This window comes from Amblyomma americanum, chromosome 6 (assembly GCF_052857255.1).
Source record: "Amblyomma americanum isolate KBUSLIRL-KWMA chromosome 6, ASM5285725v1, whole genome shotgun sequence".
NCBI lineage: Eukaryota > Metazoa > Arthropoda > Arachnida > Ixodida > Ixodidae > Amblyomma > Amblyomma americanum.
The window spans coordinates 50,223,862-50,235,954 of record NC_135502.1 but is presented as its reverse complement, the minus strand read 5'-3'; the positions used below and the strand labels follow the sequence as shown (position 1 = coordinate 50,235,954).

General features: G+C 47.9%; 1 protein-coding gene across 7 annotated transcripts in view; it reads right to left on the bottom strand.

The window, feature by feature from the left end:
* The window catches only part of LOC144136778 (uncharacterized), a 203,603-nt gene extending 193,256 nt beyond the window's left edge, over positions 1-10,347 (bottom strand). For 2 of the 7 annotated variants that reach the window (XR_013315667.1, XR_013315669.1), the window contains exon 1: positions 9,310-10,347. Coding sequence is in view for 4 of the 7 variants with exons in the window: in XM_077669396.1 (XP_077525522.1) it covers positions 9,310-9,846 (537 nt within the window). In the remaining 3 variants the exon portion in view is untranslated. The remainder of the gene's footprint in view (positions 1-9,309) is intronic. The other 5 variants (XR_013315668.1, XM_077669396.1, XM_077669399.1 and 2 more) reach the window with 5 other exon arrangements.
* Positions 10,348-12,093: the final 1,746 nt, after the last annotated feature.

Genomic DNA, 12,093 nt, shown 5'->3' with positions numbered 1-12,093 from the left:
GAAATCCGCTGCAGTCTAGCGTTGCGACTATTTACAGTACTCCATTGCCCAGTCGCGGAGGCTGAGCAGGCGCCCGCGTTTGCTCAAAGGGAAAGTACAGAGGAAGACCAGACGAGCCCAGAAAGGGAGCAAGACGGTCGAGCGCAGCATGAGAATGAAAAAAAAAAAATGGAATAGAGAGAAAAGCAGCCGAGCGACCTTGGCAGCTGACCAAGCTTCTTAATATTTATCCCCCCGAAGAGAACCGCCCCGCCGTAGCGCGGGCCCGAGAAAAGGGCTGCAGAGCGCAGCAACGATTTGCAGACGCCGGGATGAAGGAGCACTTCGTCCGCAACGGGGCGCGCCAGAGGCGGAAAATTTCAGCGCATTTAAAATATTTAAATTATCCCGCGCTTCCAAGCCCTGTGGCCGTGAGCAGTTTTATAAAAAAGCCACTATTCAGGCCATGCATGTGTGCGAGTTCTTCGGAGTTTTTTTTTCTTTTTTTTTAACTTGAACGAAGAGAAAATGTAGTCTTCGTCTGCGCTCAGTGGCTACGTCTGCTTCTTTTCCCTTTTAACTCGAACTCTCAAACTAGGAAACAAACTAATGAGAGTGTCAAATAAACTACATATAAAACCGCTCAGTATCGCGAAGCAGAAATAGAGTCCGGAGAGAACGCACGATAAATTAAAAGTAACAGGTTTCTCTGACGCAGCAATCTACAGAGCAACGAACAAAAATAAAACACAGCCTTGATGCAGGGGGCTGAACAAATAGGGACGCAATTCCAATTCACCTCTATATTCCGGAAGGCTCACCCCTTGCCAAGGCAGCTGTCAAGTACGAAGCAAGAGACAATGTTAACAACTTTCGATCACGTTGAAGGGTAACTAACAGGTTCCAACACACGTGCAATCGAACACGATCTCTGAAGAAAAAAAAAAGTCTCGTTTACATCATATGTAAACCAATATGGGAAGAAAGCCCGACAAAGTCAGGCTAATCCGGTTAAACTCGCCGGCCTCCAACCAAAGACAATAGCCCCGGGCCATCGACAATGCGAGGAGGCGGCGGACCTTTCTGCAGGGTACGAGGTATGCATCGCATGCAAGGCAAACAAAAGACCACCCGAAGAAATAATCTGTTACGCATATATATAGCCTAATTTTGGCCGCCCATTTCTCCCGGTATTCGTGTACGGCCACGCGGATTCCGACGACAAGGTGATAATGAGAGGAAGGGGGGGGGAAGGAATGACGGCGCCATTGAAAGACGAGCTTCAAGTCGGAGCGCACCTCCTTATTTAGAGAGGCCGACGACGCCAACGCGTTGACTGTATGAATATTCAAAACGCACCGTTAGAACAGCGAGGCGAGGAATGACGTGGCAGCTTCAGTCATACAGAAAGTCCCCCCGTATAGTCTGGGATTAGCGCGGCTAGGAAGGCTACCGATGAAAATCGTCGCGTCGGAGATTTGTTCGCGCGTTTGAATAGCGTTGCACTCGAATCACATCGAGTGGGCTCGAAATTAGTCTAGCCTGAATTCGGAGCTGGCTTGATGCAGAGTTTAATTGGAATGGAAAAGGTGCAGACGTTCGTCCTGGAGCTCCAAGACGCGTCCGCTGTGTGTAGCACGCCGCCAGGGGTTGCGACTGCATTTTATAGTCTCTGATGATTTGAAGCACATTAAAATCTGGCGTTTTATTTCTCTATCTTTCATGTTTTGTGTCAGAAAAAAATTATAATACCAACGCGGCGAGCGACAACATGCTTGTTTTTGTTACGTGCGGCATATATTACTCCCTATTTGACGCGCAGCAGGCTATTTATTTGATTGTTTCCTTATTATCTAGTGGGCTAGAGCATACCTAACGACGAAAATTCGCTTTCATTGTAAGCCTAAAATAGTTTGGTTTATAGGTGTTTAACGTCCCAAAGCGACTCGGGCTATGAGGGACGCCGTAGTAAAGAGCTCCGGATTGTTTCGACCACCAGGGGTTCTTTAACGTGCACTGACGTCGCACAGTACACGGGCATCTAGCATTTCGCCCCCATAAATATACGGCCACCATGGCCGGGATAGAACCCGCGTCTTTCGGGTCAGCAGCCCAGCGCCATAACCACTGAGCCACCGCGGTGGCCTGCCAGAAATAGAGCTCTTGATTTACTGACAATAAAATTCTTTCTGCTTGTCCATTAGCACGCCTCATACAACTCTCAAAAGGACACGGGACGGTGGTACACGCTTCACTTAGTAAGTAAGTAAATTCAGAATTCATGACTCTCGGATTCTGGTTTTTTTTTTTTTAATATTCTGCACCACATTCGATGATGGCAGACCGATGAATCACAATCAGTCGAGGAGTAAAGAAGAAACATGACAATTAAATGTTTCAGATGTAGAGGAGGAGAAAGAGCAACTTCCCCCTGTAACCCACCGACAGATCTACCAGCCCACATTGACAAAAACCACAGCGTAACACCACCGCAGTGAAGGAGGACCGCTGCGCAAACATTGCCGCTTTCGGTTACAGCCTTTGAGTGGTGCAAGGAAGGAAGATCTGTATGTTTAAGGGTAAGGGGGGGGGGGGGTGCTCTCGAAGAGCGCAGGTAACGAACTGATGGCCAGGTAAGCGTGTTACAAGACCCAGGAGCCCTGGGACCAGCGGCGAGCCCAGATCAATCCAAGCATGGTCTCCCTCTTGAGCTGCGTTTACTTTCCCGTATACGAACACGCGGTGATATCAAACAACAAGAGCAAGTAGCAATTTCGAAGACACAGCTTTTCCATCAAGCAGGCCTCCTGTGTTGTCCTTGCTGTCATCAGGACAATTGGCAGGCAAGTTTTTGTGTTGTGCCATCGACGAGTTAAACGAGTCAGCAAAGACCGACAGACTCACGCGCAAACGCAAACAAGAAAACAAAGCGGCCGTCAACACCGAATCCCTGCCGCAGGTTACGTCACCAAACGTGGCTTGCCAGCGCGGCCGGCGTTTTCGGATTACAGCGAGCTTTTAAAGAGCAAGGAGGCCACTAGGTGTCGATCTCAGGCTCTCAATAAGAAACCAGCTTTGTAAGGAGCCGGGCAAAGTTTTTTTGGGAAAAAAAAAAGGGGGGGGGGGGGTGCGGTTATTAAAGAGGGCAAAAGTGGCGGATATCACAGCTACCGCTAAAGGAATCCACAGATTCAATTAACATGTCGCTACCTGATCTCCCTAAACACATAAGAAACGCTGTCTATAGAGATATTATAAAAAATGAGTGAAGCCAGCGTTTTTTCTTTTCATGTATTTTTGTGTGTTTGTATGCGTATGTAAAAGAGGCTTGGTGCTCTGAATATTGTTGCTCTATGTACCCATTTATGTATTTCTAATTTCATGAGCTTTTATATGTATGTAATTAATTTTAGTTATGCCTGCAATTTTCTTTGAAACTGAATTGCATGGATCCCAACTAGCTTTTAGCTAGGGATCCAGATGTCTTCACAAGCATGCCTTGTATGAATGTTGAGAAATAAAATTGAATCAATCAATCAATCAATCAATCAATCAATCAATGTGTGCTGCGTTAGTCGGCATCACATGGAAGGCCGCTCTTCTGACAGCTCCTGACCACACATTGCGTAAAGGTGGTTCTCTGGAACTTCAGATGTTCACCAGCGGACTTCCAAAGCAATTGCGAAGTATGCCTTCGAAAGTCCTTAAGTTTGACTTGAGGCTGAGCTGCTCGAGGATATTGTGAGAATGACCTACGCAAGACAGTAATTACCGCACGAAATGCGGAAAAAAAAAACAACGCACCAAATGCTCGCGACAACATGTCACCCGTGCAATTTGGAAAGCATGAATGAGGATTTAATGGCCCTCCATTCAAATCTTTATATGCATGCACGAAGGAGGAATTCTCGAAGGAGGCTGCAAGGTCATTTACGAAATGATTTCACTAGGGTAGGAGCCTAATTGCTCACAGGCGCTCTGCAAGAACTCATTGATGCAGTCTTCGCAAACTTTCATGACTACGCGAGCTTATCATCGTGCCTCTTCTCTGGGTAAGAATCATGGATTGTTCCGCTGTTGTCCTTCCATTAGTGCATATGCAGGCGAAAACAACATCAGAGTCGTCTTCACCTACCGGATAAAGTTCATTTTTCATTTTTCACGGTTATCGTTAGAGCTATACGTCAACCGCAAACTTGCACAACAATGTAACACTTCAGTGCCAAGCGTTTCATGCTGTGTGACAATCGCGAACAGATTGACAATCCTTCGAAGAAGCCAAATTACAATGCACCTAGATGCGACTCTCTAAACATCGTGATAGCAGCAGGACTTTCACCCACCAAACCGACTGCTAGGGGTGACCTTGATGTTTAGTGACGTCTAAGCCTGTGAAAAGAGAAATATCAAGACCCTTAATCCTCTCTGTTTATTAATTTACCGGCTGTTATTCTTTAGCCAGGGCGTCAAGTCGAAGATAATTTTAATAATCATTTCACAAATTAAGATTATTCGTGAGCCACAAGCAGCGTACTTAAAAAATGGTTGCCTTCTTCGGTTACCCAGTGCTCCGGGAGTTGCGGAATAAAGACCAACTGACGTCCTAGAGCGCAGGCGCTAAACAGGGGCGACATCCATAGGCAGCGCGCTAAGGCCATGCCGGATGAACGCGACTCTTCAAGGTTGGCGGAAAAAGATGCGCCTAACCGCGCGACAACAAGCAGAGAACTGGCGGCCGGGGGGAGAGAGAGAGATGTGAAATGGGGGGGGGGGGGGGGGGAATACAACGGAAAGAAAACGGGCCGTTTTCCTTGTGCGTTATTCTTCTTTCCACACCAAAAGAGGATATACCCTGCTTTTTCTTCCTCCACAGTCTCTCCTTCTCTTTCACTTCGTCACCATTCTCACGCCCCCTCTCTCTCTCATTGACGTGCGTACGCAGAACTAAGACGTAAGAAAATAATAAACCAGAAAGAAAGACGCCAGTGTACGAGTAGGCTTTTCTCGGTTATTGTTGTTGTTACTTTTATTTCACGTTGTGCCCCTTCTGGGCCAGTGTCGGCGGCGGGAATCGCTTGACCCCCGGCTGTCTGCCGTCCTTGAGGGGGCCGCTCTTGGTTTTGTTCTTGATGCGGCCGTACGCACGCCGGCACGCGCATGGCGGCGCAGCGGGCGAGTGTGTCTGGCACCCACTGGCTGTCTCAGCTCCTGCTTCATGTTTCTTTTTTTGTGCACAGTGTAGGCGTAAATGAGCCGACAACGCGTACATGTCATGCCGGTGCGCGAGCAGAAAGAGGATCTATAATAAATTGGAAGCATGAAGTTTGTTGCCTAAATTCGCGCCAGCCCTCGTCTTAGACCTTGTCGCTGCATCTCGGATTCTGGTGCAGCAGTGAGCAATTTGAAGAAGGGTTTGGTTACACAGGTAACGCTTTTTATACGCCCAGGTTAAAGAGATTGTGTTGTAGAATTAAGAGGGCAAATACGGGCTGGTTGGTACATTTTTGAAGAACTTGATAAAACAACGCTACGGAAGACGAGACAAAATAAGGACAAACACCGGCGCTGACTAGCAACCAAATGGTTTATTGCTACAGGTGAGGCTGCATATAAAGGAAATGGCATGAGCAAAACACAAGAAAAACATGATAAAAAGATACAAAAGGTTGACACATATAACAGAGGAGCGAAGGCATGAAGAGGACAGGAAAGTGCCCGATGTAAACACCAGTCAGCGCTGGTGTTAGTCCTTCTCTAGTTTCGTCTTCCGTAGCGCTGTTTTATCCAGTTCTTCAAAGATTGTGTTGTCTTCGTAACCACGTTGTGAAAGGATGCAGGGTCTTTCAGCAAGTGGTACTACTCAGGCAGAATAATAATAATAATAATTGGTTTTTGGGGAAAGGAAATGGCGCAGTATCTGTCTCATATTTCGTTGGACACCTGAACCGCGCCGTAAGGGAAGGGATAAGGGAGGGAGTGAAAGAAGAAAGGAAGAAGGAGGTGCCGTAGTGGAGGGCTCCGGAATAATTTCGACCACCTGGGGATCTTTAACGTGCACTGACATCGCTCAGGCAGAATAGGAAGTTACAAAAACGTCTAAAATTGTTGTAGATGTAATAGTAACGTTGCCTGTTACACTGGAACGTTATGATAACGTTAAATCAGGGTGTATAATATTATTTGTAAATGAAAATAACATTTTACACCATGATTTAGTACACATTATTTAACGCTCAAACTATGCATATTAATGTTCAAGTCATGACTATAAAAACACCAATCCCAAAATAATGTTCAGGTCGTAACTATACGACATTACTAATATATCTCGAGCATTGTGCTAATAACATTTCCCACTGTTTGCAGACCAATGACACCCAGCTAGCAGAACTTTGTAGCTCCATATCTCGGGTGTTGCCTGCCATAGGTTGCATACATAGCTCCAAAATTTGGTCGGCAAACTGTACATATTACCCAATCACTACTCTAACCTTTGGGACAACTTTCACGACTGGCGATACAAGCTTGAGGCAATCGCATCTGTCAGAAAGTGAGTGTATGAGCTGCATTAGTTGTGCTGTATCGTAGCGCGTGTCGCCCGCGTTTCCTTTTGTTCATTGTGCTGTTTATTTCAGTTGTAATCACCAATTGGGGGACGTCTGGTCTTGCAGGCTTATGTTATTATTTTAGCGAAAGTTGGATATCTGTTTAATTAAGGTTGGTTGGTTGGTTGTTTGGTTTTTGGGGAAAGGAAATGGCGCAGTATCTGTCTCATATATCGTTAGACACCTGAACTGCGCCTTAAGGGAAGGGATAAAGGAGGGACTGAAAGAAGATAGGGAAAAAGAGGTGCCGTAGTGGAGGGCTCCGGCCTTAATTAAGGTTAGGGAACTGTTATTACAACGTTTTATTTGTGACATTCCAGAAACATAATGCGACAACATCTGACCGCAAGTAACCTTGTCACAACTTTTCCGCGCTAGCTGGGCAAGCGGCGTCGTTAAGTAACCGTTCTTTACGTATCAATTGTGATGCCACCATCGATGGTTGGGAGCCCTGATTAGGTGGCCAGCGGAGGGCTGGGTCGCCTGCTCGCTGAAGCCAACTTGTCTGTAAAAGATATTAATCCCTGTAATAAAAACTGACATCATGTATGCGACTGCCTGTTTTGGAAACAGGGAACTAAACGAAAGCATTTGCAACCGCAAGGCTGACATAATAGTCGAATAATTCAAATGCGTGCCTCTAGGAATCCATTCCATTTCTCTTTTCTGCTGTGCCACTACTTCGAGACGGGACAGTGTTAACTGGAGGTCAATGGCAGAAGTCTTTATCCAGTCGTGTACATAGTTAGGCTGATGATGACGGCTTCGATATGGTTAAAACCAAGAAGAAAATCAAAGTTCAAGCATCTTGCTCGCGGAGGTATTCAAACGCACGCAGAAATACTTCCAGCCTGACGAGGAACCTGAAACCGCGACATCTCCATCTTTTTCTCACATTTGATGCTCAATTGACGGCCACGGAATGACTAACATCCACTACTATTTCTTCAAACTTTTTTTCAGTGGCTTCATTGCGTTTCCATTTCCAGCTTTTAGTGATTCGTGCATGGATAAGCTTCACGAAGTTACTTGTCAAGTTCCATCTACATGCGGACATGCGCTTCCGGACAGGAAGAGTTATGGAAGTGAGTAGAAAAGAGGCGGTGTAAACGGACCAACCAAGATTCGCCGATTTGATCGTGCAGCCGCTGTCCGCAATTCAGAGCGACCGCGCCCCGGCGGCATTCTTGCAGTACAGGAACTGAGATGCTCTCGAGTTTGCCGTCGTGCAAGGGGACAAGGGGACGTTGGCCAACTGATATCGCCTGCTATCGCATTTCCAAAGATGGCGCGGTCACTGCCGGGAGGACCAAGCCCTGCATTTGCAGATAAGCGCCGCTATGGCATAGCACGCGCGTCGGCGATATATTTAAGTAGGTTGACAAACAGAGCACAACGAGGGATTCGATGTCGGTCGGTTTCGTCAGCGCTAGATACGTGTAACCAAGCCGTCCTGGGTTCCGCGGTCAATTGTGCGTCATACCGGATGCATGAACTCAAGGCAGCATTTCCGAAGAAACGAGGATCCGCTTCAGCTTGCAAGGCACGACCATGGTGGCCTGACACCGGCATGCGAAATCACTGCATGCTATAAATGACCTTGCGAAACATTCCTTGAATGTGCCGTACAGCTCTGCAGCGCAGTGTATGGTAGGCAGTCGCTGCCAATATATTCCGTAGTCGAGCAGCGTCTGCTCAAACGTTCTCGCAAGAGGGCAAAAGAGAAACGGTGACAAAAGGCAAATAAAGCTCAGAGTCGCGGAGAATAAATAAGAAACTACGGCTCGCTGCGATCAATAAGCTGCACAGGCTGTGCGTGCCAACTGCGCGAACGACCAATCACGCGAGGCGCGCGAGCGAGCAGACGACGCAGCACACGCGTCTGCTTGGACAGCTGTTTTCATCCGCGCAGGTTTTCCACGTTTCTCTCTCTCTCTCTCTCTTTTTCATGACGCGTTGCAGGGAAAGGCGAACCTCCCATTGTGACGTATCGAGCTTCGAATAATGCTGTTCATGGGCTGTTTTGTTATTCTCTTGTAACCTTCCTTTGTTGCGTTGGTGTGTGCTACCATAAACCACTAACTAGTGTAGAACTCTGCTACTCCATCTGAATGCGCCTGCGTTGCAGAGTATGACGTGCAATTACCACCTGCGTGCGCGTTAAACAAAACACGGCTATCGTATGAATCGTCGCTGTTTTGTATCGATAAAAGCGAAACACTGTGCGGCAGCGCTGTTTTCCGGACATCTTCGCGGTTATGTCTACATTCGCTCGCATGCCTGTGCCAGTTGTGCCTGTGTATCTATGTAAGCGTGCAGTGATGTTGACGTTCCCGCAGTGCTAGCACGAATGCTCTGTCATCTGTTCCATACTATTTTGTCTCTGTCAAGAGGGATGTCGATTGATCTTAATCCTTCGGCTTCAGCCGTCACTTGCTCGCGCTCCTTGAAGCCATCTATCTGCCGCAGTCGTCCTTTTGTGATGGTGTGAGAAGACCCCATCCGGGCGCACACTTGTTCGATCGTCGCTGTAATTAGAGTCACCGACGCTGCCAAACAGCCGCCACGGAAAGGACGTGAGCGAAAACTGAGAAGCACTGTAGTGTAATGATGCTTAGCGATGGTACCTCTACCTTTTTGTCTTCTGTCCGTCTACTGGAATCTCCAGCTATCCGTTCAAACAGTTTGATGCCGACACGATGCAAGCGAGAGGCCGCGAACTCACCTTAGGCGGCGACTTCTCCAGCTTCTCGTTGAGTGCCTGAATCCACGGCTTGGAGAGGAACTCGTGGTCTGCGCGCGCTAGCACCCACGTCAGGACCCGGTTGGTCCAGAGCACGGCGTCGGGGTCCGAGCCCGAAGCCGACACCGCGAACGGCACACCGTCTTCCTTGGGACCTTTCGCCCACCGGGCCACTGAGGCCACGTGCGACGACTGCAGTTCCTCGGCCGTTGTGGCAGCGGTCACTGTCTCGTCGACGGGGCCTTGCTGGTCGGCACGCGTTACCGGTGCGGCGACGCGGCGCCGACGGCCCAGTCGCTCGGCCAGGAGCGTGCCCAGGACGTAGACGAAGAGGCCGAACAGCGCCCATCCCAGCAGCATCACGTTGAGGTAGTCGAGCGTCTCGAACGACTCGTCGGTGTAGAAGAAGAGGGCCAACCGTTCCACGAGATCGGCCCAGGTCACGTTGAGCCAGTGCGTCAGCTCCTTGCCGACGCCGCCGCTGCTTCTGCCGGTCGTGGACGACGATCCTCCCGCCATGGTTCTTGAGAAGGGTCACGACGCTGGGCGAGAGGGATCCGCGACCGGCGTGCCCGTTAGCAGCCGGCGAAGCGCAGTCTACACGGCGTGTAATGAAGCGCGCGCGCCACCGAAGCCGCGCTCTCCGTGATCAAAACGGCGCGCGACGAATTCGTAGCCGTACGCAGGCAGTGCCCAGCCCCTCTCACCCAACCGCCGCGGTCTCGCTTTTGCGCGCTGGCGGCTGCTCTCGGCGCAGCCCGTGTCGGAAGCTCGATCGCACTCGCGCACACCCCACCAACCGTCGCTCGCTTGGCTTGCCGGTGCGCTGCAGCGCCGGAGTAGACAACCGCCGGCGTCCGCCAGAAGGCGCTCGCATCCGTTATTTCGTTTTGGTACCGGCTTCGGTTTCGTTATCGAGAGCGCAGTCCTGCGGTTAGACTACCTCTACCCGGAAGTAGTTATTTCATGAGGCAGGGAGAGCGTCGTTATGGTTGTTACTTCTTGAAGTAGGCACCGCATGGGGATCAAATGTTAACCTGGTTCAGTTTGAGATCAAGGTGAAGTTGAGGCCTCGTCGGCTCAAGCTTCTCATCATCGCGGGTTTCGGCGCCGCAGTCTAGCTAGTAGCGCTGCAGCTGCCGCTTCCACCCGGTTAACTTTGGTCGAAAACAAAAGGGGGAAAAATTAATAAATTTCGTCTGGGCATGCAAAAGACATGTAGTCGTGCCGGCCACCCATGGCTTGGCTGCGTTGCGCCATCTCGTGGAAGGAGGCAGGATGAGAAAATGAAGACAAAGCAAGCGACCTCTCTTGGTGAGGAGGTGGGTTACATGCTTAGCGCAACAACCGCAAGGCGGCGTCATTCTACATGGTGAAGTTTCGAAATGGGAAGCAAATTGGCAGTTAATCCGAAGATGCTGAGCACGCTAGGAATTAACGGCTAGGTTACACTTGTCACCACCCGGATACAAAAGGAAGGCTAATAATTTTAATCTGTCTATGTACTGCAGGCTCTCTACGGCCCTGTCGTTGGGCCGCGCATTTTGAAAATGTGCAAGCCGCGGATAGAGCACTTCGATACTTTCGACTATGAGTCCCACAAATGCGGCACTGAAGCGTTCTTCCAGAGGATGAGGATAAAGAAAATCAACTTATAAGGTTGCCCAACGGCGCACATGGCTCTTAAAACTGTCTTCCTTGTCTTTTTTTAGTGCAGTAACAGTTTTATTTAAAAAGATGCATAGGTAAGATGTACATAAATTGATTATTACAGAAGGAGGTCCCAAAGTGGAAACTGTCAGGGGGACCTCCTGTAATTAATTGCATATTTGAAGTAGGATAAACATATGGCAGATAGCAATTACATAGCGGGAAAACAGGTGCAATGGAAACCAAGATCTGAACTAACAGTTTAGGCATGCTAAATTTTAAAAACACATTTCGCAAACACAAAAAGAGAACATAGAACAAGCACTCAGGCAATAGAAGTCGTACACAATATTAACAGGCTTCATTGGCGTGGCAATTAAAGGCAATTATGCAGTACATAGTTTTTCAAGTTTTTATGGAATTGTGCTTCGGTGCGGAATGATTTGATGATTGCGGGTAGCGAGTTCCAGACAGTGATTGCTGAAAATAAAGCGGAGTGTTTGCCATAATTAGTTTTGACTTTCGGAAGCAAAATATTATGTTGTTCAGTGAATCTAGTATTATTAATGTTACACAAACAGGAAGCTAAAAATATAGGGAGAGTAGTGCTATTGTGACGGGCGCGATAAATTAATAAACCTAGTTTCAGTTGGAGTGAACAAAGGAGAGGTAATATATTGAGCCGGTGGTAAAGGGGAGCACTGGATGCGGTGTATGAGCTGAATGCCATTATTCTAACAGATTGGTTTTGAAGATGACACAAAGAAGAAAGATGGGTATAGTACGTGTTACCCCGCGATGATAAACAGTAATTGAGGTGGCTATGAATGCATGCATAATAATGTGAGCGAAGAATATGCTGTTGAGAATAATAACGCGTTCTAATTAGTACACGTATACCAAGTACAACTTTTTTGCTAATAGATTTAGTGTGAAGGTTAAATTTTAAATGTGAATCAAGCTTCACACCAAGAAATGTTACAGAACTTGATGGGAGAATAATGTGATTATTTAGGTATACATCTGGAACGCTGACAAGTCGTTTGTGTTCTGAGTGAAATATCATTAGCTTTGTTTTAATTGGGTTTATTTGAAAAAGATTGCTGTGGCACCAGT